Source organism: Cervus elaphus, chromosome 11 (genome assembly GCF_910594005.1).
Source record: "Cervus elaphus chromosome 11, mCerEla1.1, whole genome shotgun sequence".
Lineage (NCBI taxonomy): Eukaryota > Metazoa > Chordata > Mammalia > Artiodactyla > Cervidae > Cervus > Cervus elaphus.
The window spans coordinates 99,467,941-99,495,125 of record NC_057825.1 but is presented as its reverse complement, the minus strand read 5'-3'; the positions used below and the strand labels follow the sequence as shown (position 1 = coordinate 99,495,125).

Sequence of the window (27,185 nt, the reverse complement as noted above, 5' to 3'; positions counted from 1 at the left end):
TGTATACCTAGATCCTGGCTTCCGGCAGAGTGTAGACGCCTCTGTAAGGGTGTCACTTCTCTCCATCCACAGTTCTTACACCAAACCAGAGGCAGCTGATTAAAATCCTCATTTATATGGACACAAGTGAATGCTCCTTTTTTGTTCAACTGTTTTCCTTGGAATTTCATTCTTACTGTGATTTTAGGTAGAGCAGTGATAAAAAGAATCTGCCTGCTGATGCAGGAGACGCAAGAGATGCCGTTTCAATCCCTGGGTCAGGAAGATCCCCTGGAGAAGGGGATGGCAACCTACTCCAGTATTCTTGCCTGAAGAATCCCATGGACAGAGGAGCCTGATGGGCTACAGTTCATGGGGTCACAAAGGGTCACAAAAACTGCAGTTTTAAAATATGTCCATAAATTTTTTGGTACCCCTCCCTTCAAAAGATGGAGCTTCATCTCCATTCCCTTGTTGTGGGCTAAGCTTAGTGACTTGCCTCTGATGACTGAGATTAGGTCAGAGAAGACACTGGGGTTTCCGCCCGGCTGTGTCTGGGATTGCCTGCTCGCCTGAGGGCAAGTTGGTTGTCATGTTGTAAGGACACTCCAGCAGTTCTAAGGAGTCCCCTGTGACAGGGACCTGAGTCCTCCTGCCTACAGCCGGTGCAGAGGTGAGACCTTCTGCCAACAGCTGTGTGAGCCATCTTGGAAACAGAGCCTCCAGTACTTTTCAGCCTTCAAACAGCTACAGTCTTGGCCAGTAAGACAGGTGTAACTGGTGATTCTGGCTCAGTGTCTTTCATGAGGTTGCTTGCAGTCGAGATCTCAGTTAAGACCTATTTGTTGCTGTCCTTCTCAGTGGTCAGCATTGTGCCAGGAATTGGAGAACAAGAGGGGGCGTTCTTGTCTTCCAAAATCTCACAGCTAGTAAGAGAATCAGTGTCATTAATAATTGCTGGACAGAAATCTGCCACATTTGAAGGTATTTAAAAAATGTTTTAGGGTCTTCCGTGGTGGTCCAATGGTGAACAGTCCACCTTCCAAGGTAAGGGACTCGGGTTCGATCCCTGGTTGGGACAGCGATCCCTCATGCCCATGGGGCAACTAAGCCTGCTTGCCACAACTAGAGAGAGGCCGGGGCGCCACAGCAGAGACCTAGCACCACACACTCCCTGCCACCAAAACAAGTGTTTTCGGTTGTGCTTGCATGGAACTTTGGAAGATCAAACGAGAAGGCGGGGGTGAAGAAAAAAGGGGTCCGAGGAGCCCCTGCAGACAGTGGTGAAGGTGACACCCCGCAAGAAAAAGAGGCTGACTGGACCCCTTTTCAGAGGCCAGGAGCCACTCTGTGCTACTCTGTGGGGACCAGGAAATCCTAGACCACACTGTCTGTATCTCTTCCTTAGCAGACCTTTCAAAAAACCAGAATTAATGGTAAAAAGTAAGATGGCTGGCTAGAAAGAGGGGTGAAGAAATTATCCTTTTGAGAAGTGAAGTGTCTTGGAAAGAGTGTGTCCAGGTCTGTGGAGAGTTCAAGCCCCTTAATGATTAGTAGTAGTTCCACTGAAGTGAGTTTAGTCTTCAATAACAGTGTAGCAATAAAGTGTTAACACAACCAAAGGCTCATTTCTATGCTAGAGCCTCCTGAGAGTAAAACAAAACCCAAAGAAATTCTAAAGATGTAAAACTTCAGCTTTTCCTTAAGCACAAAGCCAAAATTTCTTGGTTCTGGGCTCGTTCAAGACGATCTTACCAGGTCTAGGATGTTACTGAAGGACAACTAGGATCGAGTCTCCATCATGGAAATGCAGCCATCGGCGGGGGCGGGGGGGGGGGGGGGGGGGGTTGTTCCTTGTACTTGCTCTTGTAATGGATTGCTGCTTTTCTCATAGTTAATGGCTTTCTAAAGTTGAAACAAAGCTTGAAAACTGACCGTATTTGGCGAACCTTGGTAATCGTGCTTATTTTTTTTCTTACAGAAGATGTTCCAACAGATGATCAAAATCACAACCCACCACACGTGGAAAACATCTCCCAAACTCTCCAAAGATTGTCAGGTAAATGAGAGTTTATGACCTTATTGGTGATAAGTGTAGATTGTGGCTCCTGATTCTGCTTTTTGTTTTTGTGTTACAGAGACAAGGAATGTCAAAATTTGTGTTTAAGTGGCAAGTCCATCTTTTTTTTTTTTTAAACAATGCTATGAAAGAGCAAGGCAAACACAACCCCTTAGTAGATTAAATCTATGTTATCCAGAGTTTTCTGTCTGTGGGGTTAATTTCTCAACTCTCATTGGACAAGCTGGCATTTCTAAAGTCAAGTAATTACCAGTCATTAATCTGCACATTTTCTCTCTTTTTCTAAGCCAAATTGAATAAAAAACAAGTTTCTTTCTTTCTCCAGAAATAATTTAACCACGTGAGGCTGTTCTCACATACTTCCTAGACAGATTCATCTGCAGAGCTAGCTGCAGGTTTTCAACCCTGTCTGTTTCTACTAAACCATTCTGTTGTCCCTCTACCAATAAATGAATATTTGAGTGTATTTAATCTTCTGCATTGCCCTTGCAATTCAGGAAACATTCTTTTTAAAATTGAAGTATAATCGACTTAAAATATCATATTAGTTTCAGGTATAAAATATATGTGGTTCAATATTTTTATACATTACAAAATGATCACCATAAATTTAGTTACTGGGCTTCCCAGGTGACTCAAGTGGTAAAGAATCTGCCTGCAATGCAGGAGACCCAGGTTCGATCCCTGGGTTGAGAAGATACCCTGGAGAAGGGAATGGCTACCAACTCAGGTATTCTTGCCTGGGGAATTCCATGAACAGAGGAGCCTAGCGGGTTATAGTCCATAACATCGCAAAGAGTCAGACACGACTGAGCAACTCACACTTTTCAAGTTTAGTTGCTATATGGCATCATACAAAGTTACTATATAATTGACTATATTCCCTGTGCAGTACATTACATCCTTGTTACATGTTTATTTTATAACTGGAAGTTTGTTCCTCTTAATCTCCCTCATCTGTTTCATGCCTCTGTTTGCGTGTGTGTGTGTGTATTTGTATTATTTTTTAGATTCTGCATATAAGTGAGATCGTATATTTGTCTTTCTCTGTCTGACTTACTTCACTTAGTATTATAATCTCTGCTGCTGCTACTGCTACTAAGTCGCTTCAGTCGTGTCCGACTCTGTGCGACCCCATAGATGGCAGCCCACCAGGCTCCCCCTTCGATGGGATTCTCCAGGCAAGAACACTGGAGTGGGTTGCCATTTCCTTCTCCAATGCATGGAAGTGAAAAGTGAAAGTGAAGTCGCTCAGTCGTGTCCGACTCTTAGCGACCCCATGGACCGCAGCCCACCAGGCTCCTCCATCCATGGGATTCTCCAGGCAAGACTACTGGAGTGGGGTGCCATTGGCTTCTCCGATTATAATCTCTAGGTCCATCCATTTGCCACAGATGGCAATATTTCATTCTTTTTTTCCATACAAATTTTATAATTATTTGTCCTAGTTCCATGGAAAATGCCATTGGTATTTTGATAGGAATTACATTGAATCTGTAGACTCCAATTGTTTATTTGAATTCCTCATTTCTTTTTCTTGTCTGGTTTCTCTGGCTAGAGCTAATACCTTGCAGAATAAAAGTGGACAGAGTAGGCATACTTGTCTTTTTCTGATCTTAGGGGAAATTCTTTCAGCTTTTCACCATTGAGTATGATCTCTTAAGTTCGAATGCATTCTGATAGTCCTGCATTTCCACTTCTGCACCCTCACCATATTTAATGTTTTTGACATCAGAGTTTAAACCTTTTTGTTTTGTGTATCCCTACTTATTGTGGCTGTAGATGATTTTACTACTTTTGTCTTTTAACCTTCCTACTAGCTTTATAAGTGGTTATTCCACTACCTTACTATATGTTTGCTTTTACCAATGAGATTTTTCCTTTTGTAATTTTCATATTTCCAGTTGTGGTCCTTTTTCTCTTTTCCCGCTTAGAGATGTCCCTTTAGGTTTTCTTGTAAAATTGCTTCAGTGTAGCTTTCACATGTCTGTAAAACTCTTTATCTCTCTCTCAAATCTGAGTGATAGCTTTGCGGGGTAGACTATTCATGGTTGTAGGTTTTTTCCTTTCACCACTTTGATCATCATGCCGCTCCCTTCTGGTCTGCAAAGTTTCTGCTGAAATGTCAGCCGATAGCCTTATGGAAGTTTCCTTATACATGACAAATTGCTTTTCCCTTGCTGCTTTGTGGATTTCCTCTTTATTTTTTTCTTTTAAAATTCTTGTTATTAGAGTATATTCTTTATCTTTAATTTTTGCCACTTTAGATCTTGGTGCAGACCTTTTTGGATTCATCCTGTTTGAGACTGTGCTTTCTGGACCTGGATGTTTATTTCCTTTCCCAGATTAGGGAAGTTTCAGCTATTATTTCTTCAAGTAAGTTCCCTGCCCCTTTCTTCACTCTTCTGCTTCGTGGTCTCTGCAGTGTGAATGTCAGTTTTCTTGATGTTGTCCCAGAGGTTTCTTAAACTATCCTCATTTTTTTTAAACATTTTTTAATTTAATATACATATTAACATATTCCAGGCTTCCCTGGTGGCTCAGTGCTTGTGATGCAGGAGACCTGGGTTTGATCCCTGGGTTGGGAAGATCCCCTGGAGAAGGAAATGGCAAACCACTCCAGTATTCTTGCCTGGGAAATCCCATGGACATGGAGTCTGGTGGACTACAGTCCATAGATTTGCAGAGTTGGACACACACACACATTAGTATATATTAAGGGCTTCCCTTGTGGCTCAGCTGGTAAAGAATCTGCCTGCAATGAGGGAGACCTGAGTTCGATCCCTGGGTTGGGAAGAGCCCCTGGAGAAGGATACACACATTAATATATTAGCATATTATATTTAATTTAACACAATATATCAACATGTTATATTTTAAAATTTAATATCCTCATTTTTTGAAATGTTTTTTAACATATTAATATATTAACATACCCTCATTTTTTGAATTTTTTTATTTAACATGCATATTAATATGTTAACATATCCTCATTTTTGGAAATATTTTTATTTTACTTTATTTTTTAAAATTAATTAATTAATTTTAATTGGAGGCTGATTACTTTCCAACATTGTGGTGGCTTCTGCCGCACACTGACATGAATCAGCCACAGGTGCACACGCGACCCCCGTCCTGAACCCCCTCCGACCTCCCTCCCCACCCCGTCCCTCTGGGTTGTCCCAGTGCACCGGCTTCGAGTGCCCTCTTTCATGCATTGAACTTGGACTGGTCATCTATTTTACATATGGTAATTTATATTTCAATACTATTCTCTCAAATCATCCCACCCTCGCCTTCTCCCACAGAGTCCAAAAGTCTGTCCTCTAGATCTGTGTCTTTTTTGCTGTCTCACATATAGGGTCATTGTTACCATCTTTCTAAATTCCATATGTATGCATTAATATACTGAATTGGTGTTTTTCTTTCTGACTTACTTCACTCTGGGTAACAGGTTCCAGTTTCATCCAGCTCATTAGAACTGACTCAAATGTGTTCTTTTTAATAGCTGAGTAATATTCCATTGTGTATATGTACCACAGCTTTCTTATCCATTTGTCTGCAGATGGACATCTAGGTGGCTTCCATGTCCTGGCTATCATAAACAGTGCTGTGATGAACATTGGGGTACACTTGTCTCTTTCAATTCTGGTTTCCTCGGTGTGTATGCCCAGCAGTGGCATTGCTGGGTTGTATGGCAGTTCTATTTCCAGTGTTTTAAGGAATCTCCACACTGTTCTCCATAGTGGCTGTACTAATTTGCATTCCCACCAACAGTGTAAGAGGCTTCCCTTTTCTCTGCACCCTCTCTAGCATTTACTGTTTGTAGACTTTTTGATAGCAGCCATTCTGACCGGCATGAGATGGTACCTCATTGTGGTTTTGATTTGCATTTCTCTGATAATGAGTGACGTTGAGCATCTTTTCATGTGTTTGTTAGCCATTTGTATGTCTTCTTTGGAGAAATGTCTGTTTAGTTCTTAGGCCCATTTTTTGATTGGGTCATTTATTTTTCTGGTATTGAGTTGTATGACCTGCTTGTATATTTTTGAGATTAATTGTTTGTCAGTTGCTTCATTTGCTATTACTTTCTCCCATTCTGAAGGCTGTCTTTTCACCTTGCTTATAGTTTCCTTCATTGTGCAAAAGCTTTTAAGTTTAATTAGGTCCCATTTGTTTATTTTTGTTTTATTTCCATTACTCTGGGAGGTGGGTCATAGAGGATCTTGCTGTGATTTATGTCAGAGAGTGTTCTGCCTATGTTTTCCTCTAGGAGTTTTATATTTTCTTGTCTTACATTTAGATCTTTAATCCATTTTGAGTTTATTTTTGTGTATGGTGTTAGAAAGTGTTCTAGTTTCATTCTTTTACAGGCGGTTGACTGCTTTTCCCAGCACCACTTGTTAAAGAGATTGTCTTTTCTCCATTAACATTAATATATTAACATATTATATTCAGTTGAACATAACATATGAACATTATTTAACATAACATATAAGCATGTTATATTTTTAAATTTACTATCCTTATTTGTTAAAATTCTTTTTTCTTTTTTGTGCTCAGCTTGGGTGATTTCCACTCCTCCATCTTCCAGTTTGTGGACCTGTTCCTCTGTATTACCTAATGTACTGTTGGTTCCCTCTAGTGCATTTTTTATTTCAGTTATAATTCTTCAAGTCTGTTTGTTTCTTCTTTATATTTGCTGACTCTTAGTTAAACTTCTCACTGTGTTCATCATTCTCCTAAGTTCATTGAGCATCTTTATGATCCTACCTTGACCTCTTTTATCTGCTAGGTTGCTTCTCTATACTTTGCTTAGTTCTCTGGGGGTTTTGTTTTATTCCTTCGTTTGAAATATCTTCATATGTGTCCACATTTTACCTAATTGTGTTTATTTCTAAGTGTTAAGTAAATCAGTCATATTTCCTTTTCTTGGAGAAGTGGCCTTATGTATGAGGCTTGCTAGGGGGCCCACAGCCCACATCCTGTGGTCACCCAAGCTGTGTGCCTGCTCTGTGGGCTTGATGGGCTCTTCTTTTGTGACAGGGCTGGCTCCTGTGGGTGCTGGTAGGTGAGGCTGGCCCTTAGTCGGCTGCCAGGCCCTGCCCTGTGCCCTCTCGTGTTGCGGCACTGGGTCCTGGTGTGGCTGGCTGCACAGCCCAGGAGTCCAGGGGCTGGTGCCAGTCCAATGGTGGGCGGGCAAGCCCCCGGCACTGATAGACTAGAGGAAGGACTCCAAGACTCCAAGATGGTGCTTGCCAGTCCCAGAGTCCTTGTGGAAGAACAAGTCACCCAAAATGGCTATGCCAGTGTCCGTGTTCTCAGGGGGAGTCCCTGTTGCCTCCTCTCCCTCTAGGAGCCTCTCTGAGATCAGCAAGAGTCCTTTCAAATTATTGCCTCTGTGCTGGGACTGAGATTTTGGGTGTATTCTATAAGAGCAGGGTCTCTGTTGGTTTTTGTTTATTTGTTTTGTTTGTTTTTTAATATTTGTTTATTTGGCTGCACCAGGTCTTAGTTGTGGCAGGTGAGCTCTTAACTGTGGCATGTGGGACCCAGCCCCTTACCAGGGGTCAAACTTGCCTTCCCTACATTGGGAGCATGGAGTCTTAGCCACTGGGCCACCAGGGGAGTCCCTGGTTTTCTACAACCATTTATCGCTTCCATTTGCAAACCCTGCTGGCCTTCAAAGCCAGGAAGCTCATCTTCCTGGTGCAGGAGCCCTGGGCTAGGGAGCCCGAAGTGGGGTTTGAACCCCTGCTCCTTGGGGAGAATATCCACAGTTGTGGTTGCCCTCCTGTTTGCAGATCACCTTGCCTGCAGAGTAGGTCCTGATTATGCCCTGTCTCACCGTGGTTTCCTCTTTACATCTCTAGTTGTGGGAAATCCTTTCTACTGGTCTTCAGGTCATTCTCATAGATGGTCGTTCTGCAAATAGTTGTAATTTTGTTGTGCTCGTAAGAGGAGATGAGCTCAGGGTCTTCCTATTCTGCCATCTTGGCCACATACCTCAAGAAACATTTTTTTAATAGTATTTTGTGGTTATGATTTGTTTTCACGAACATCATACTATCAGGGAGATAGGTCTTATTATCTCTTGTTTTATACTAGTTGACACGGGTCAGAGAGGCTCGGCAACTAGTTGAAAGCTCTTGCTAGGTCCTGTAGGGGTGGTCCCTGATGAGTAGCACCAGCATCACTTGGGATGCCACACCCCAAACTTACTGAATCAGAAACTCTAGGGTGGGGCCCAGCAATCTGTGTTCTAACAGGGCCTCCTGGTGATTCTGATGCACACTCCACGGTGAAAACCAGGGCCTGGATCCATCCAGGAATGTGTTAGATTAAAAAAATAAACAATGCACGCTCTGGAGCCTGTGTTTCTGTTAGAGAAAGCCCACATACAGCAACAAAAACCAAGTGCAACCAAAAATAAATAAATTAAAAAAACCCCAAAACACTGATGTACATTTGGACCTTTCTGCTGACTCCTCACTTTGACTCTGGAGGCATTTACTTTCATCATGAAAACAGAACTAGTCACAGGCCGCTGGATGTTTTCAGATGAACACGTTGTATGTTTTGTCTTTTGTAGATCACATTGCAGGGGAGCAGAGGGATCAAGAATCCTCTCTCTTCAACAGGGATGTGAGTGATACGCAATTAACGACTATTGATAAGGGGACGCATCAAGAAGCAGTCAGTCCAGGTATTAATAATAATCTGCACAGAATGAGCTAAAAAAGATGCCTCAGTATGGATGTCTTCAGAAGGCATCTGTTTGCCTTTCATGGTATTTTAAGGGAACAGACTAGATGTCAGCACACCTTTAATTTACTCACAAAAGCGTACAGACAGCAGTTAAAATTATGAATTAAATTAACTCCAGTAATTTTTTTAAAAAAATCTGTCTGTGGCCATGGCACGAGGCATTCAAGACCTTAGTTCCCTGACCAGGGATTGAACCAGTGCCCCCTGCAGTGGAAGCACAGAGTCTTAATCACTAGACTGCTAGGGAAGTCCCTAACTCCAAGAATTTGCCCCTACCCTTTCAAAAAGATGGTCTTCCATGGTGGCTCAGATGGTAAAGAATCCTGCAATGCAGGAGACCTGGGTTGCATCCCTGGGTCAGGAAGATCCCCTGGAGAAGGGAATGGCAACCCACTCCAGTATTCTTGCCTTGAGAATCCCATGGACAGAGGAGCTGGTGGTCTGTTGTCTGTGGGGTTGCAAGAGTCGGTCATGACTGAGTGAGTAACATTTTCACTTTCACTTTCAGAAAGATGCTACTTTGATGTTGTTTCTACACAGCTAGGGTCACTTGTAACACAGACATCATGTTCACAGTCCTTGACATTACTGAGCACTGATGCTTTCTAACAAGCAGGAGGGATTGCATGCCAAAGGTTAACCTAGTCCTTGATCTTCACCTTGGATAGCCTGAGCTGGGCCCATTCAGAGTGGATAGAAACTTACCCATCATGGCCATGTGCTGGTACCAAGTCCAGGACACTCCCTCCTCATAGCCACCCACTATCAAAATCATAGCTGGTTGTTACTTCCTAACTCTGAGGGATTAAATGCTGAATCATCCCAGCAGAGCCCTTAGAGCTGCTTGCTGCTGCTGCCTCTTGACATACAGCTGATGAAGGTGGGGAGTTGGAGGTGCCCCAATTGTCTCCCTATATCCCAAGAAGGCCCTTGGCCAGCATCCTCCTGCCTGCATCACTAAGCTCCCCTCAGCAGCTCTCCACATCTGATCCCTGTCATTGTACCTCCATGCCCTGTTTCCCTGGTTCCTGTGTCTGTTTGGGGTCACGTTACAAATGGGGTGACAGAAGCTCTGAGTCCCCAGTGTCAGCTGAGGACACCTTCCTTTGAGCTCTAGCTAAGATTGCCTTGTAGTCCCCAGCCCACATGCAGGGGCATTCCAAATCTACCCTCAAGCTTTCTGCAAGTCCTCAAGGGTCGAAAGAGCTCGGCATCATGTTTGCCTTATGTCACGAAATTCCCCCAAACCCACAGGCGCACAAGGCAGATAGTGTGCATGGTATTATTTCCTGAAGCTGGGAGTGGCAGGCAGCAGAGAAGAGACTGTATCTTTGCCCTGTGCAAGCCTTGGACTGAATACCTGACTCTGTTTTTCTTTTTTTTGTTTATTGAAATATAGTTGATTTACAATGTTGTATCAGTTTTTGGTGTACAGCAAAGTGATTCAGGATATAAACATACACACACACACACACACACACACATTCTTTTTCAGATTCTTTTTCATTACAGTTTATTATAGGACATTGAATATAGTTCCCTGTGCTATACAGTAGGACCTTGTTGTTTATATAGTTCATATATAGTAGTTTATATCTGCTAATTCCAAACTCCTGGTTTATCCCTGCCCCTCTTTCCCTTTTGGTTACCATAAAAGTTTGTTTTCTATGTCAGTCTGTTTCTGTTTTGTAAATAAGTTCACTTGTATCATTTTTTTTTAGATTCCACATGTAAGTGATAGCATGGTATTTGTCTTTCTCCATCTGACTTATTTCACTCAGTATGATCATCTCTAGGTCCAATCATGTTGCTGGGAGCAGCATTATTTCACTCCTTTTTTATGGTTTTGACTCCATCTTTCTTAAAAGCCATCGCAGCAGGACTTTCACCCCCAATGGTGGCCCCACCTCCTCTCTGCATATTCACTCTCACCTTTTTCTCTCCTCACCTGCTCCAGACTGGTCGCTTGGCTCCTCGCTAGCTCATACCCTCAGCATCTCACCTTCACCACCAAAGAGGTCATGAATGTCTTTCCCTAAACATAGCCATTTCTTCCCCAAGAGGACCCCTGGAGCCAGCAGCTGAGGTTTCCCTCCGGGCTGCAAGCAGAACCAACAGGCCGTGCTGCGGATCTGTACGGGATGGCTGCTCCCTGTTGACTGGGCTGTGTGTCTTCTCACTTAGATGTTCCAAGCAGGGGCATGCCGTGCTCACAGCTTCTGCAGTTCCTCCAGAAGAACATCATCGTCGCTGCCGTCTCGGTGGTGGGGATCGCCGTGGCCGCGGTGCTGCTGCTCCTGGCGCTGCTTGTGTCCGTCAGGAAGAGACAGTTGCTGTGAGTGGCTCTCAGCCCCGCCTGCTCCCAGGAGCCCACAGGCGTTTGTACCAGCATCGGCCCAGAGCGTCCTCTGGCCCCGGATCCAGCAGGAGAGCGGGGCCTCCGGGCCTGGCTGTGTGTCGGCATTGGCTGGCACGGTTCCTGGACACCCTGCCTTTGGTTCCGATGCACAGCTGGGTCTGGGGTTTCCTGGTCTGGGCCGTCCTGCCCTCTGAGGGCTACCACAGATCAGGCCACACCGCTTCTTACACTGAGGGCCCCGGATGGCGGAGATGGGACAGCCTCTGGCAGAAGGGTCAGAAAACAGGAACATGGGGTAGAAAGGAATGGAAAGGCCCAGCTCTGCGAGTGTGGGGAGGGAGGCTCTGGCGGAGAGGAGGAGGGCTGACGTTCAGCTCGCTCACGCTCCTGCAGCAGCGCTGATTGGTAAAATATTGAAAGATGCTTCTACTGGTTGGTAAGCAGCCCCTTCTCCAGGCCTCTGTTCCAGCTGTGGCCATCTTGACTAGTCAGTGTCCTCCTGTACTAGCTGTTAAATACCTCAGTTATCCCCCTGAAGGGAGAGCTCAGGCACAGTGGCTCTGATCAGGAGCAGGCACAACACAGCGTTTACAACATTGTGCATTTGCAGTAACGGTACCTCAAAATTATGTGCCTCCATCTGCATCCCTCGGGACACACACGGGGAAGAGCAGCTCCCTAGGACCACTCAGCTCCTGCCCACCACTGTGTTGGATGCTCAGCCTGTCCACAGGGAAAGGGGCACGGTGTGTGGTGATCCCACCTGCCCCCATCACTGCAGTATTTACATTTCCCTACAACAGTGGCATGGCTTTCCCTAAAAGTGTCCTTTAAAATGCCAAGGCTCCCAGGACCAGTAACTCTTTCAGGCCAACCACCACCACCTCACACCCAGCTTTCTCCTCTGAGGCAGCAGTTGGTCTCTTGAAGTGAAAGAGGAGCCCTGGATATGGCAGATGTTAGAGAGAGAAGGTTTAAAGAGCTCCTGGGAATAAACTTGACCCATTTCATGGTTCTGACGGGGGCCTATCCATCAGAGTCACCATTTCCCTCCTTGGTCTTTCAGAAGTATCAAAAGAAGTAGTGAAGGCTGCGACTCCATTCCAAAGACAAGAATCAAAGCTGTGAAGAGCCTGGGTTGGTTATGAGAAGGTTGAGGATGGGGGAGGACATTTCCAGAGGCTCCATAATTCTCAGAGGCAAAATGAATTTCACACATGACACACCTTCCTGATAGGTAGTACTCAGACTCCTCCCCGCTCAGAAATGTCAGCCTCTATTGCCTTCCAAGGAATAGACATTAGGAATTGCTACACATTTAGTTGTGGAGTACAGCTTCTGTGTCTTTCGTTTTAGACATTCTCCGGCAGACATGACATACAATATTTTTATAATGAATGGAAAGACTTGGTGGCAAAAGTCTCAAGACAAGAAGACCAAAAAACATGCAGGAAAACAGAAACAGCTGAAGTTAAATTCCGGTATCTAAGCCAGGTGGTGAGGCCAGCCAACCAGCACCTAAAGCTGTGATGTGAGGCGATTCTCCATCCAGACGCGTGGAAAGGCATTTGGATTTCTGACTGTGAGGTGCACCCTAAAAAGTGTACCTTTTCCTCTCAATTTTGAATGGACCAAGAAAACAGTTTTGACCACAGATTGCTCATAATGTTAACAGCATTAATGGCTAATACAGGAGACTTAGCACATTTCCCCAGAGACTAACCTGACAAAACAATGGATTGATTTATTTATTAATAATATTGATTCGTTTTTTTCAGCCATTCATTGAACAGATATGAATCGAACAACTAATATACAGGCGATATTAAAATACATGAGGCAATCAAAGATATTTGAATCAGGCATGGCTATCACAGGTTTCTGAAGACATGGCAAACAGCCGGCTGAAGCTCTCTGGTAGTCAATTTATGCCTCTGTGTCTCCATTGCTAAAGGGGCCAAGGGTCTGAGGCTTGGGGTCCAGAGGAGAAAGGAGGGAAAAGGAAACTTATGTTGGTGTTGCAAGAGCAAGAGAGTGGCCATTATAGCTCAGTCAGTTCTTGCCCCTACATTGGAAGGCAGGGTCCGGAGAGAAGGATGCTACCTTCCTGTCTCCTGGAAGGGGGTTCTTGAGGCTGGAGGAGGTTGCCCTGCAGCTGCATGTGTGACCACAGGGGTCCCTCAGGTGCACATGCTCCAGGTGCCATCCATGCCTTCCCATATCACTTGAAGGGGACGCACACCTTCTTATGTCTGGGAATGTGAAAGGGGCGATGGAGGAGCCCAGCCACAAGCACATTCTTGGGGGTGGGTCTTAGTCATTCTGGGAAGGGCAAGGACAGGAGCGAGATCTGAGGTCAGAGGTTCAAGAAAGGACTGTGGCCTAAGCAGAATTCCCAGTCAAGGGATGGGGGGACCTGGCCCAAGACATCTATGAGGAGCATGTTATTTGTAGACATTTTAATGATGGCCATTCTGACCGGTATGAAGTGGTGCCTCATTATAGTTTTGATTTGCAGTTCTCTAATGAGCCATGTTGAGCATCTTTTCGTGTGCCTGTTGAAAGTGAAGTGTTAGTCACTCAGTCATGTCCCACTCTTTTCGACCCCATGGACTATAGCCTGCCAGGCTCCTCTGTCCGTGGAATTTTCCAGGCAAGAGAAATGTCTACTTAGATCTTCTGCCCAATTTTCAATTCGGTTGTTTGGTTTTTTGTTGCTGAGTTATATGAGCTGTTTATATATTTTGGAAACTAAGCCTTTATCAGTCACATTGCTTGCAAATATTTTCTCCCATTCTGTAGGTTGTCTTTTCATTTCGTTTATGGTTTCCTTTGCTGTGCAGAAGCTTTTAAGTTTAATTAGGTTCCATTTGTTTATTTTTGTTTTTATATCTATTGTCTTGGGAGACCTAAGAAAACATCAGTATGATTATGTCAGAGAATGTTTTGCCTATGATCTCTTCTAGGAGTTTTCTGATGTCATATATTTTGGGGTTCCCAGGTGACGCTAGTGGTAAAGAATCCTCCTGCCAATGCAGGAGATGTAAGGGACACGGGTTCAATCCTTAGTTCAGGAAGATCCCCTGGAGGAGGGCATGGCAGCTCACTCCAGTATTCTTACCTGGAGAATCCCACAGACAGAGGAGCCTTGTGGGTTGCAAAGAGTTGGACACGACTGAAGCGACTTAGTACGCACCTTACATTTAAATCTTTAAGCCATTTTGAGTTTCTTTTTGTGTATGGTGTGTAGGAGTGTTATAACTTCTTTGATTAACATGTGGCTGTCCAACTTTTCCAACACTACTTGCTGAAAAGACTTTTCCCACATTGTATATTCTCACCACCTTTTTGAAGATTAACTAACCATAGGTGAGTGGGTTTATTTCTGGGTTCTCTAGACTGTTGCATTGATTCATGTCTGTTGCGCCAATACCATACTGTTTTGATTATTATAACTTTGTAGTGCTTTCTGAAGTCTGAGAGAGTTATGCCTCCTGCTTTGTTGTTTTTCTTCAGGATTGTTTTGGCAATTCTGGCTCTTTTATGACTCCATATGAATTTTAAGATAACTTGTTCTAGCTCTCTGAAAAATGTCATGTATAATTTGATAGGTATTGCATTAAATCTGTAGGCTACTTTGGGTAGTATGACAATTTTAGCTATCATTATTCTTCAAATCCAAGAGCATGAGATTTCTTACCCTTTCTCTGTTCAGTTCAGTTCAGTTCAGTCACTCAGTCATGTCTGACTTTTTGCGACCCCATGGACTGCAGCATGCCAGGCCTCCCTGTCCATCACCAACTCCCAGAGTTTACTCAAACTCATGTCCATTGAGTCGGTGACGCCATCCAACCATCTCATCCTCTGTCGTCCCCTTCTCCTCCCACCTTCAAGCCTTCCTAGCATCAGGGTCTTTTCAAATGAGTCAGTTCTTTGCTTCAGGTGGCCAAAGTATTGGAGTTTCAGTTCAGCTTCAGTCCTTCCAATGAATATTCAGGACTATTTCCTCTATGATAGACTGGTTGGATCTCCTTGAAGTTCAAGGGACTCTCAAGAATCTTCTCCAACACCACAGTTCAAAAGCATCAATTCTTCAGCACTCAGCTTTCTTTATAGTCCAACTCTCATATCCATACAGACTACGGAAAAACCATAGCTTTGACTAGATGGACCTTTGTTGGCAAAGTAATGTCTCTGCTTTTTAATATGCTGTCTAGGTTGGTCATAACTTTTCTTCCAAGGAGCAAGTGTCTTTTAATATCATGGCTGTAGTCACCATCTGCAGTGATTCTGGAGCCCAAAATAATAAAGTCTGTCACTGTTTCCCCATCTATTTGCCATGAAGTGATGATGGGACCAGATGCCATGATGTTAGTTTTCTGAATGTTGAGTTTTAAGCCAATTTGTTCACTCTCCTATTTCACTTTCATCAAGAGGCTCTTTAGTTCTTTGCTTTCTGCCCTAAGTGTGGTGTCATCTGCATATCTGAGATTATTGATATTTCTCTTGGCAATTTTTTTCAGCTTGTGCTTCATCCAGCCCAATGTTTCTCATGATGTACTCTGCATGTTAGTTAAATAAGCAGGGTGACAATATATAGCCCTGACGTACTCTTTTCCCTGTTTGGAACCAATCTGTTATTCCATGTCCCGTTCTAACTGTTGCTTCTTGACCTGCATACAGATTTCTTAAGAAGCAGGTCAGATGGTCTGGTATTCCCATCTCTTGAAGAGTTTTCCACAGTTTGTTGTGATCCACACAGTCAAAGGCTTTGGCATAGTCAATAAAACAGAAGTAGATGTTTTTCTGGAACTCTCTTGCTTTTTTAATGATCTGACAGATGTTGCAATTTGATTTCTGGTTCCTCTGCCTTTTCTAAAACCAGCTTCAACATCTGGAAGTTCATGGTTCACGTATTGCTAAAACCTGGCTTGGAGAATTTTGAGCATTACTTTACTAGTATGTGAGATGAGTGCAATTGTGCGGTAGTTTGAACACTCTTTGGCATTGCCTTTCTCTGGGATTAGAATGAAAACTGACCTTTTCCAGTCCTGTTGCTACTGCTGAGTTTTCCAAATTTGCTGAGTCATCTTTAGTTTCCTTTATTAATGTTTTATTCTCAGTGTATAAGTCTTTAACCTCCTTGGTCAGGTTTATTCCTAAATATTTTATTTGTTGGGGTATGATTTTAAAATGTATTTTTTTTTAATATTCCCTTTCTGATATTTCATTGTTGGTGTAAAGAAATGCAACTGATTTCTGTATGTTAATCTTAAATCCTGTCTACCTTGCTCAATTAATTGTTCAGTTTTACTAGTTTTTGTGTGGCTTGCTTAGGATTTTCTGTATATAGTATCATGTCATCTGCATATAATGACAATTTTACCTTTTTGTTTCCAATTTGAATACTTTTTATTTCTTTTTCTTGTCTGATTGCTGTGGCTAGGAAGGACTTCCAATACTGTGTTGAATAGAAGAGGCGAGGGCATCCTTGTCTTATTGCAGATTTTAGTGGGAGGGCTTTCAGCTGTGCATCATTCAGTATTTTATTGGTCATGAGTTTGTCATAAATAGCTTTTATTATATTGATATATGTTCCCTCTGTACTCACTTTGGTAAGAGTTTCTATTGGATGTTGAATTCTGTCAAATGCTTTTTCTGCATCTATTGAAGTGATCATGTGGTTTTTGTCTTTTGTTTATGTGGTATATCACATTTATTCACGTATGTTGAACCAACCTTGTGAACTTGGGATAGATCACACTTGGTCATGGTGTATGATCTTTTTCATGTGCTGTTGGATTCAGTATTTACTAATATTTTGATGAAAATTTTTGCATCTATATTCATCAAATTTAGTGGCCTATAAGTTTTTTTTTGGTGGTGTCTTTATCTGATTTTGGTATCAGTGTTATGGTGACTTCATACGATGTCTTTGGAGAATGTTTCCCCCTCTTCATTTTTCTGGGAAGTTTGAGAAGGATCAGTATAAGTTCATCTTTGTATGTTTGGTAGAATTTCCATGTGAAACCATCTGGTCCTGGACTTCTGTCTGTAGGAAGCTTTAAAATTACAGATTCTTTTTTTTTTTTTTATCCACAGTGCATGGTTTGCAGGATATAAGTTTCCTGGTCAGAGACTGAGCACAGTCCACAGCAGTGAAAGTGCCAAGTCCTAACCGCTGGACCACCAGGGAGTTCCCTAATTATAGATTCTGTTTCACTTCTGGCGATCAGTCTGTTCAAATTATCAGTTTCTTCTTGATTTTGGTGGGCTATATGCTTCTAGAAACTTGTCCTTGTCCATTTCTTCTAGGTTGTTGAATTTTTGGCATATAATTGTTCACAGTATTCTCTTATGGTTTTTTATATTTCTGAAATATCAGCTGTTATGTCTCCTTTTTTGTCTCCTATTTTGTTTATTTGAGTTTTCTCTTTTCTTCTTGGTAAGCTGGCCAGAGGTTTGTCAATCTTGTTTATCTTTTAAGCGTGATAGTCCTCATCTTATTAAGAGAAAAGAAAAACCCAGACAGATAAATTCACTAGCTAGAGGTCATATAGCTAAGGGGGTATCCTGGCCTCTAATCTGGATCCAGAGATTGTGCTGTAACCATTGAGTAGCCCAGCCCCTGTCATCTCCTGAGTCTCCAGAAGGACCCTTGGGACCTGTTGAGGAGGAATGAATAGGAAGGATTCTGATCTCCTTTTTTTGAGAGGTAGAGTGGGTGAAGCAGCCCCAGGGGAACAGAGGTGGTTCTGAAAAAGCAGGCCTGGTAGATGGTTTTTCCAGCTTTGTGGTTTTCCTCGTTTGCCCTCCAAAACTGGGGAAGCCCCCAAAGCTTTTAGCTATGGGGAATGGGGAGGGTCAGGGCCAGGTTGGGTATGAGTGGGACACTCTTGACACCTGTGTCTCTCCAGTGAAATATCAGCCCACTTTCTTCTGTCTGCATCCTACTGGGGCTGCCCAGGCCTTGGCCTGGAGGATGGACCAGCTCAAGGAGTCATTGTGACCCTTTAGGTCCAGGTTAATATCTCTGGATAAACTCCACTGACTTCAGCTATGGGAGAACTCTAGACTCTCTAACCTACGTCTCAGTCCAATTCCACAGGATTTCCCTTTGGTAACTGGGATCCTCTGTTCTCTTTAAAGAAAGGTTAGCATCTTTTTTTTTTTTTTTTAAAAAAAGGAAGCACCACACATGTAATCCTCCCTTTGAATCTGACCCACCCAAGCTTTGAGAGCTTGGAGTTTGACCGGTGACTGTAAGAGGGGACCCTTCCAAAGACAGTCCCTGAGTGAAACCGGCTCATGGTAGGTTTGCTGGGTTTTCTTCAAATCTGCTCCTTCACTCCTGTTCCAAAAAGTCCCTGATTTCTGCCCCCTCACGCAAGGCATTTCTTGGCTAAAATCCCAGTCTGTTTTTCTGACTTCACTTGGCTGGTGTCCCCCCAAGTATTTCTAAAGATGTTAACCTGGCCTGAGATCCCACTTTTGGCACCTCATTCAAGACCTGACTTATCCCAGCTCTGCCTTAGGCCCCCTCTCCACAGAGAGGCACTGTGATGTAACTAGATAAACCTTGGCCACTCTAGGAGACCTCAGCTCGTCTCCCCTCTGTGGGCCTTTTCTCTTCTACACAATGGACAGCCTAAGGTTTGCCTTGTTTACACTGCAAAGCTGTGACAAGCAAGTGTCAGAGTCAACATAAAAGTCAACATTGCCTAAAATGAGTAATAATGACCACATCTCTGTGGATCAGACACTAGGCCCAGCACTTTACATCTATTAACCAGCTATGGATAGTAAATCATTTCCCCCTTTGCTTTTAGGGACAGAGATGTTTCTTCAGAAGATAAAAGAAAGACTGAATTCAGTATGGTGCAATACCCACTGTACGTGCCAAGCTGTCTGTGCTTGGTTTTCTTGCCCCCCTGAAAGCCCCTCTCTTTTTCTGGGTATCTTAGCATTATCATCAGTGTTAGGGTAACCAAGGCACAGTAAATGCTTGGGGGTAGCTTCAGAACTCTTTAGAAATTCATTAGGAGGCTCAGTGGTTACCAACCAAGTTAGGGTCAGCAGCAAGCATGGAATGACAATTAAGTATAAATTGTTCCAGAGTTTGTCCCTCACCCAGCCCCCAACCCCACTGGCAGCTGCTGAACATTTGTGAACAAAAAAAATGAAGAGAGATTTCAACAGCTGCTCTGTCTCCCTTTCAAGTTAACATAATTCTAGCTCGGATATAGCCTGAATATGTTTGAATGGTGATCCCTAAAAAGATATGTCCACATCCAAATGCCTAGACCCCCACAGTATTCCTTTCTTTGAGAAATGGGTTTTTATAGATATAATTAAGTTCAGGGCCTTACTAATTTATTTTTTATTGAACTATAATTGATTGACAATGTTGTATTAATTTTTGCTATACAGCAGAGTGACTCAGTTATACATGTATATACATTCTTTTTTATATTTGTAATTAAGGATCTTAAAATGAGATAATCTGGTTTGCCTGGGTGGGTCCTAAATCCAAGGACAAGTGTCATGAGAGACAGAAGAGGAAAGACAGACTTGCGGAGAAGACAGGCAGAGACTGGAGTGATGTGGTCACAGCTGGGGAAGCCAAGGCCTGCTGCCAGCCACCAGAAGCTGGAAGAGGTAAGGCAGTGTGTCTGTTCTAGAGCAGGGGTCCCCAGCCTCCAGACATGGACCCGGGCTGCCTGCCAGGTCAGTGGCAGGTCAGCTAAAGCTTTAGCTTAGAAATAAAGCACACCGTTAACGTAATGCGCTCGAATCATCCCCAAACCATCCCCATAAACCAGTCCATGAACATCGGTCCCTGGTACCCAAAAGGTTGGGGGGCCACTGTCCTAAAGCCTCCAGACCCGCTGTGGCCCTTTTTTCTTAAGAAAACCGACCGACTGGTTGTGCTGGGTCTTCGTTGCCGCTCAGGCTTTTTTCCAGTTGTGGTGAGTGGGGGCTCCTCTCTCGTTGCAGCTCCCGTGCTCTAAGAGTGGATAGTAGTTGTGCCACAGGAACTTACTTGCCCCGAGACTTGTGGGATCTTCCCAGACCAGGGATCAATCCCGTGTCTCCTGCATTGGCAGGCAGATCCTTTACCACCGAGCCACCAGGGAAGCCCCTGATGACACCTTGGTTTTAGACTTGTGGCCTCCAGAATGTGATGATAAATTTTTGAGGTTTTAAACTACGCAGTTGGTGGTGACTTACTGTGGCAGTCCTAAAAAACAGATACATGGCCATACACACTGTCTCTGATACTTCAGTCTTGAGGGCACGTAGGACTGGCCTTGGGGGCCCCTGGAGATTGAGGCGGTGAGGAGCGTGCAGCGTTATGTTTAGGGCAGCCGGGAAAGTGCACAGTGGCGGCACAGACCCTGCGGTGGGCACTAGCAGGTTTGATGTTTCCTGGGTTTGGCTGGACGGGAGCCCTGGGCCCATCCTCTGCTGGCCTGGGCAGCATCACCCCAGCCCCCCCAAAGTGTCACCACTAGGGAGGGAGGAAGTGGGGAAGGAGGTGAGGGGAAGGCACTTCCTGAGGGCCTTCCATGAAAACTCCCTGCCAGCCAGGCCTGGTGCCCCTGAGGGTTGGGGGGGGGGATGGGGAGAAGAACTGGGTGCAAACAGGATGGGAGGATAAGGGTGGGGAAGGGTACAAGGTAGAATAGGGTGGAGCACTGGGGCACTGTCGGGGAAAAGGAGGGTTAGGGAAGAATGATGTGGGGGGAGGGGAGAAAAAATAGAGAGGGATGGGTGGGGAGGAGAAAGAAAGACTGGGGTTCCAGGGAAGAGTAAAGATTTAAATGGGGTGATGGAGGAGTTTTTTATTTATTTAATTTGTATATTGTCAGGGGTAGTTTGAGTGGAGGAGTATGGGAGTAAGGAGGGGAAGGAATAAGGAAAGGGAGACAGGAAGAATTGGGGAATCTGGGTGAACGCAGCAGAAGGGTGGGAAGGGGCTGTCCCTAGTTGGCATCAGCAGCATCATCAACAACAATATTATTTATTGAGCACTTCTCCCCATTGAGCAAGTGTATAGTGGGCACCTCCCTGTGCCAGACACAGTTCCCCGGCGGCAAATACCGCGCCCCCCCCCCCCCCCACTTCCCCGTCTGTCCTCCTAGAGCTCACGCTGGAGATGGCGTGGCCCTGGTCTTTGTGTCAGTGAGTTAACCCTTTCATCACGGGGTGGGTGTGATTGTTCCCATTTCACAAACAAGGAAACTGAGGCCAGGGAGGGGAAGAGCTAAAGTTTAGTGAGAGCGGGGCCCTGGTTACCCCACAGGTCTCTGGGTGCCTGGCCAGCCACTTCCACCTGACGTCCATCTGCCCCCAGACCTCACCGCTGCAGCATTTCCCATGCATGCTGTCCTGGGAAGCGGGGCCCAGCTGGACCCCCATACTGGCCCTGCTCTGACCTCTGAGCCTCAGTTTCCTCGTCTTGGCAGTGGGGTAGGAATTTGTCTCCTTTGCGGGGTTGTTGGGGAGTTCATTCAGCAGCACATGTTTATTACCTCCCTCCCTCCCTGCGCCAGTTGCTGTGAGGCTGGGTGCCGGAGATGTGGGGAGAGCAGGTGGATCAGCTTCCTGATAGGCTGCCAGTGCCCTCCTGAGCTTGGAAGGAGATGTGGCTGTCAGGCTTGGGTATACAGCAGGCACCCCATAAATATCAGATTCTTCCTGAGCTCCCGACAGGTTGCGCCCCCGCCCTCATCCCACCCTTATCCTGACTTCTCGGGACCCCAGCCCGGAGAGGCAGCCCACCCTCCCGCTGGCCTCCTCCCCCATCTGCACTTCCGTTGGAGAAATGAGCTGGGGTCACGTGCCCCTGGCCTTCACCCGTGGCCTCCCCATGCCCGTGGACCCGCTGGAGCCTGCCTTGGACCATCTCTCTCCCTCTTTCTGTGCAGGGAGCCTGCTCCCTTTGTGTTCTGTTTGCTCAGGGCTCCCACCTCCAGCTCAGTGGTTGGTCCAGACAGCCTGGCCCTGGCGTGATGAGAGGGTGTCAGCAGACAGCACCGGGGATTTCAGAGCAGAGCCTTGGAGAGGCTCTGGGTTCCCTTTGAGCCAGGAGACCTCAGGCTCTGCCACTTTACTAGCTGTGGGATCTCAAGCTTCAGTTTCCTCTTGGCCTCAGTTTTTCTATCTGTAAAATGGGGCTAACCTGCTCTGTGGGGCTGTTGTGAACATTAAATGCGCTTTAGCTGGGTCAGCACACAGCTGTGCTCAATATAAAGAAATAAATCTTAGCTGTTAGGACTTTTAAACTTGTGTCGTTTTTGACTGCGTTGGGTCTTCATTGCAGCAAGAGTGCTTGTCTCTCGTGGGGGCTGCTTTCTGTGGTGTGCGCGGGCTTCTGTCCGCAGTAGCTTCTCTTGTGGAGCACGGGCTCTAGGTCATAGGCTTCAGTAGTTGTGGCTCGCAGGCTTCAGAGCGTGAGCTGTTATGATTATTCTGCGAAAGTTTGACTCTTCACCTGTCTAGCATCCTTCCAGTCATAGCCTCCCACTTCCCTTTGGGTTCTTCTCCCCACCTCATTGAGGTGTGGATGGGCTTTGTGACCAGTTCTCATTCAATCCGGTGGTTTCAGGGGCTGACTGGGGGAGGAACATGTGATGCACTCAGCCATTGAGCTTTTGCTGAAAAGGGGCTTTTGCTGGGAATACTGAGAAACAGATGTTTGCTCCTGAGTGGGGTTTGAGGCTGGGTTGCTACCTTGGAGCACAGAGAGAAAGCTGTCTGAGAGTAGAGCCAACGGGTGGAGGACGTGATAACCCTGAGAGCATCACATGAGCCTCGAGCAGGCTGTTCCTGAGGTCCACGCCAGGCTTTTCATCCAGCGTGCTGTATTTGTTCAACTCTGCTATGTGCCAGCTGCCATCCCAGTTGCTGGGGATGGAACCAGGAACGAGACAGTCTTCACCTCACAGAGGTCCAGTGCCCAGGGCCTTTGTGCTCGCCTGGAATGCTCTTCCCCCAATATCTCCATGGCCCCCTCCTGCACCTCCTTCTTCAGGTCTTGACTCAGAGGTTACCCCTCGGCGAGGCCTGCCCTAGTCTCTCTGTTCAAAATCACACACTTGTGCACCTTTTCTACCCTTTTCTGATTTATTTTATTCTATAGAATACTGGATTATTTTGTTACTTCTCTATCTCCTCCACTAGAATGTCAGCCTCATGAGGGAAGGGGTTTTCTTTTTTTTTAATTTTTAAATTTATTTTATGTTTAAAAGCTTTATTTTGTATTGGCTATAACCAGCTAACAATGTTGTGACAGTTTCAGGTACTCAGCCATACATACACATGTACTCTCCTCCAAATCCCCGCCCACCCAGGCTGCCACGCAACATTGAGCAGAGTTCCCTGTGCTATACGGTAGGTCCTTGTTGGCTCCTCGTTTTAAATACAGCAGTGTGTACATGTCCATCCCAAACTGCCTGACTGTCCTTCCAAGGGCGGGGATTTCTGTCTGGGTTGTTCACAGCAGCTCCATGATGCCTCGAACAGAGTGTGCCAGAGGGTGGGTGCTCAGTGTTGAATTAATAGGGAGCCCCCAAAGACCGACCTAAAGAGATGACATTGTCATTGTGGTTTGGATGTTTAATAAGAAGGAGCCGTCTGTTTGCTGACCCTCAGAGGCGGGCGCAGCACATGGCTACTGTAGCAAATTCATTCTCTTCTATTCCTGGGTAGTTCAAACAGTAAAGAATCTGCCTGCAATGCTGGAGGCCTGGGTTCGATCCCTGGACCAGGAAGATCCCCTGGAGAAGGGCATGGCAAAGACAGAGGAGCCGGGACAGAGGACCCTGGTGGGCTGCAGTCCGTGGGATCACGACGAGTTGGACACAGCTGAGCGACTTTCTGACTTAAGCCAGACTGGGCTGATTTTATTGAGGGGTGTGTCACTTTCGCCCTTAGAATCCTAAATTTCTCTTGGAAGGATGCTATACTCGAGTCCCTGGAGGGTGCGAGGAAACCCCGTCCCTGCCCTGGACGTGCAGCCACTAGCACACCGCAGAGATGCAGGTGGCGATGGTGACGAGGATGACGGTGATGACGGAGCATTGCTCTAGTGCTCGTGAGGTGGGTACCATTATCATCCCTATTCCTGAGTGAGGAAACGAAGGCACCAAGAGGTCAAAGAGCTTGCTCAAGGTCCCTCAGCTGTAAGTGGAAGAACCAGACATGAGCAAGTAGATAAAAGTCACGCTGTCTGGCCATCCAGAGGAAAGGAAGGTGCTGCACGGCTGAAGACGCCCAGGAGGGAGGGGGTTCAGGAGGGGCCCTGGGAGGACCGCTGTGCTGAGATCTGGGCCTTCTCTGGCAGCCTGAGGCCTCTGACCCACGGCCTACCTGCCGGATGTCCCCTCCACCCCCGCAGCGGCTTGGTGTCCTTTTAGCTGTGAAACTAAATTTGGCTGGCTCAGGGCAGGTGAAACCAGCCCAGTCTCATAACACTCAGTCTGAGGAGGGGAAGGCATCCTGGAGGAAGCTGCATTTAATCAGAGACCTGGAGGAGGAGGAGTCAGGTATGGGAGAAGAGGTCAGGAAAGAGAGTTCAGGCTGGGACACGGCTGGCCAAAGGCCCCGGGGAGTGTGAAAGAGAGTGATCAGGTTCTTCCGAGCTCTTCACGTGTCTCAACTGCATGTTTACCCAAACCCACGCAGGGCAAACTCACCGCAACTTTCCCAGCCCACATTTCCATCCGTTCACTCTTTCCTCTGCGCATTCAAAAGACTCATCCACCGCCCTCCACTTTGGCAAAACACATGGTCTTATCTGCAGGCCCATCTCAGAACTGTCTGAGCATCCAGCTGGCCTGGGCCCCTCAGGACGTGGTCTCTGGGACGGAAGGGGGTGAGCGGGTGGCTAAGCCAGCACCTTTCTGAGGCTGGGAGCCCCTTTCTCAGGCCTGAAGACCCTGGAATCGAAGTCCCAAATGCTGCCTTCACGCAGGTGCCCCACAGGCGGGCTGCACACCTTCCAGCTCTCGGGGCGGGGGTCGGGGGGCACAGGAGCTGCTTTACAGCCAAGCTTCCTGCCTCCTCTGTGCACCATCACCGAGGCTATGGGGCCAGATCGCCCTGCCCTATCATATCTGGCCACTTGGAGTTGGTGGTTTAACCTCTCTGGATTTCACTTACCTTACCTGGAAAATGGATTCATTCAGTGGTGTGGCACATAATAAGTGCTCAGTAAGAGTTACTATTATTGTAAATCATGTGGTTCTGATGCTGTGATTTCTCTCCTCTCCAGTTCTCTGGGGTGTTCTTTCCTCACTACCCCGGGAAAAGAGCATGCAGGATGGAAACAAAGATGTCTTTCTGCATCCTGAATTTCTCCATGTCCCTGGGGAAAGGGGAGGCTTCTAACAAAAACAGTTTTAGGGGAAATCTGTGGGTGGGGGTGCTTCCCAGGTGGCTCAGTGGTAAAGAATCCGCCTGTGACTGCAGAAGATGCAAGAGACGTGGGTTTGATCCCTGAGTTGGGCAGATCCCCTGGAGGAGGAAATGGCAACCCAGAGCTGTATTCTTGCCTGGAGAATCCCATGGACAGAGGATCCTGGCGGGTGCAGTCCATGGGGTTACAGAGAGTCTGACACAACTGAGTACCGAGCATACACACATATGTAGGGGAAGCTGGAGCTTAGAGAAAAGATTTCCTGAGTGGGGAGAGTGGGGTTTAGGGAACTGGGAGGCAGCAGAGATTGTGGAGAGGGCCCCAGGAAAGGAGATCTGGGTAAAGCATGGAGGAAGCGCCAGGCCTGTTGGGGAGCTGAGCCCAGCCCCACTCTGGCAGGGCTCAGGCACAAGAGAAGGGTTCCTGGGGTCTCAACAGTGGCCTAGGACAGCCCCACCTAGGTCCCTGAGGCCCCACGGTGATGGGCCACTGAAGAGGTCCCCACCGTCCAAGAAGGCAAGGAGGTATGGGTGAGCAAGCCCCTGAGGTCTCAGGGCACCAAGGGCCGATGGGGCAGCGTGGATACCGGGACGGGCTTGGCCTTGCCACCCGACAGCTCTGTGGGCCGCGGGAGCAGATGTGAGCGTGGTCAGAGGGCAGGCGAACGTGGGAAGAAAGGAGGAGAAGGGGCTGTGAGCAGCACAGGAGGTGGTCAGCGGCCAGGTGCGGGGCGTGGGGCGGGCGGGGGTCCTGGGGACGCTGGGGGGACACACTATCCCCCAGACTGGACAACACGAGCGATCCCTCTTAGAGTCTGTCCCCAGCACGGGGCTGCATCGGGCTCCACGGCGTACACACAGTGTCTAGGTTTCTGCCATCCCCGCTCTGGCCTCCCCGGTGACTCAGCTGCCCCCTCGTTGAGCCTGTGAGCCATCCAAGGGCAGGGACAGGGCCGTCATCATTGGCCTGATGGCTGGCACACAGGAAGTACTCTGAACCCTTGCAGTCCGGACCGACTTCTTAGATTTCTCCTCTCCAGCTTTCACCTGCTTGTGGAATAAATAACTCATATGAGCAGTTCAGCCACGGTCAGGCTCCAGGTCCACACCCCCTTGGGAGGGGAAAGTAAGGGCTTTCTAGTTTCTAGCGAGTCTGGGGGATCCCCCTCCCATTGCCACTACCCCACTGCTTCTCCAGCACACAGCCTCCCTCTTCTCCGCTCCCCAGGTCTGGGGGATGCTGTTGGAAGCACCCTACTAGTGTGAGCCCGCCTATGGCTCACCCCATTCCTCCCACTGCTGGGTGGGCTCTGCTTGGCCCAGGAAGTGCCCTCTGCCCTCCCCGGAGCACGTGGCCTCGCGATTTTCCTTGAACACAGCACTTTGTGACTTTGACGTAAACCTCAAACACGGCCCCATTTCCTATCTGCGCATCAAGGAAATAAGCCTAGTTTCACAGAAAGGCGCTTCCAGGAGCACACCAGGCCTTCCGGGCCCGTCCCTGCCCCGCTTGGGCGTGCTGACCTTCTGGGGCATCTCGGTGAGTGGCTGTCCTCTGGCCTTCAGCGTCCAGCATGG

The 27,185-nt window shown here is 46.6% G+C and overlaps 2 protein-coding genes across 2 annotated transcripts in view; both read left to right on the top strand.

The window, feature by feature from the left end:
* The window catches only part of C11H2orf92 (chromosome 11 C2orf92 homolog), a 53,762-nt gene extending 40,795 nt beyond the window's left edge, over window positions 1-12,967 (top strand). Inside the window, exons 7-10 of the mRNA XM_043918678.1 lie at window positions 1,961-2,038; window positions 8,652-8,765; window positions 11,012-11,162; window positions 12,543-12,967. Coding sequence (XP_043774613.1) covers window positions 1,961-2,038; window positions 8,652-8,765; window positions 11,012-11,162; window positions 12,543-12,675 — 476 coding nt within the window. The 3' untranslated portion in view covers window positions 12,676-12,967. The remainder of the gene's footprint in view (window positions 1-1,960; window positions 2,039-8,651; window positions 8,766-11,011; window positions 11,163-12,542) is intronic.
* A 14,026-nt stretch (window positions 12,968-26,993) lies between these two features.
* The window catches only part of LOC122703995 (tyrosine-protein kinase ZAP-70), a 30,187-nt gene continuing 29,995 nt past the window's right edge, over window positions 26,994-27,185 (top strand). The window contains exon 1 of the mRNA XM_043918671.1: window positions 26,994-27,147. The gene's annotated coding sequence lies outside the window, so the exon portion shown is untranslated. The remainder of the gene's footprint in view (window positions 27,148-27,185) is intronic.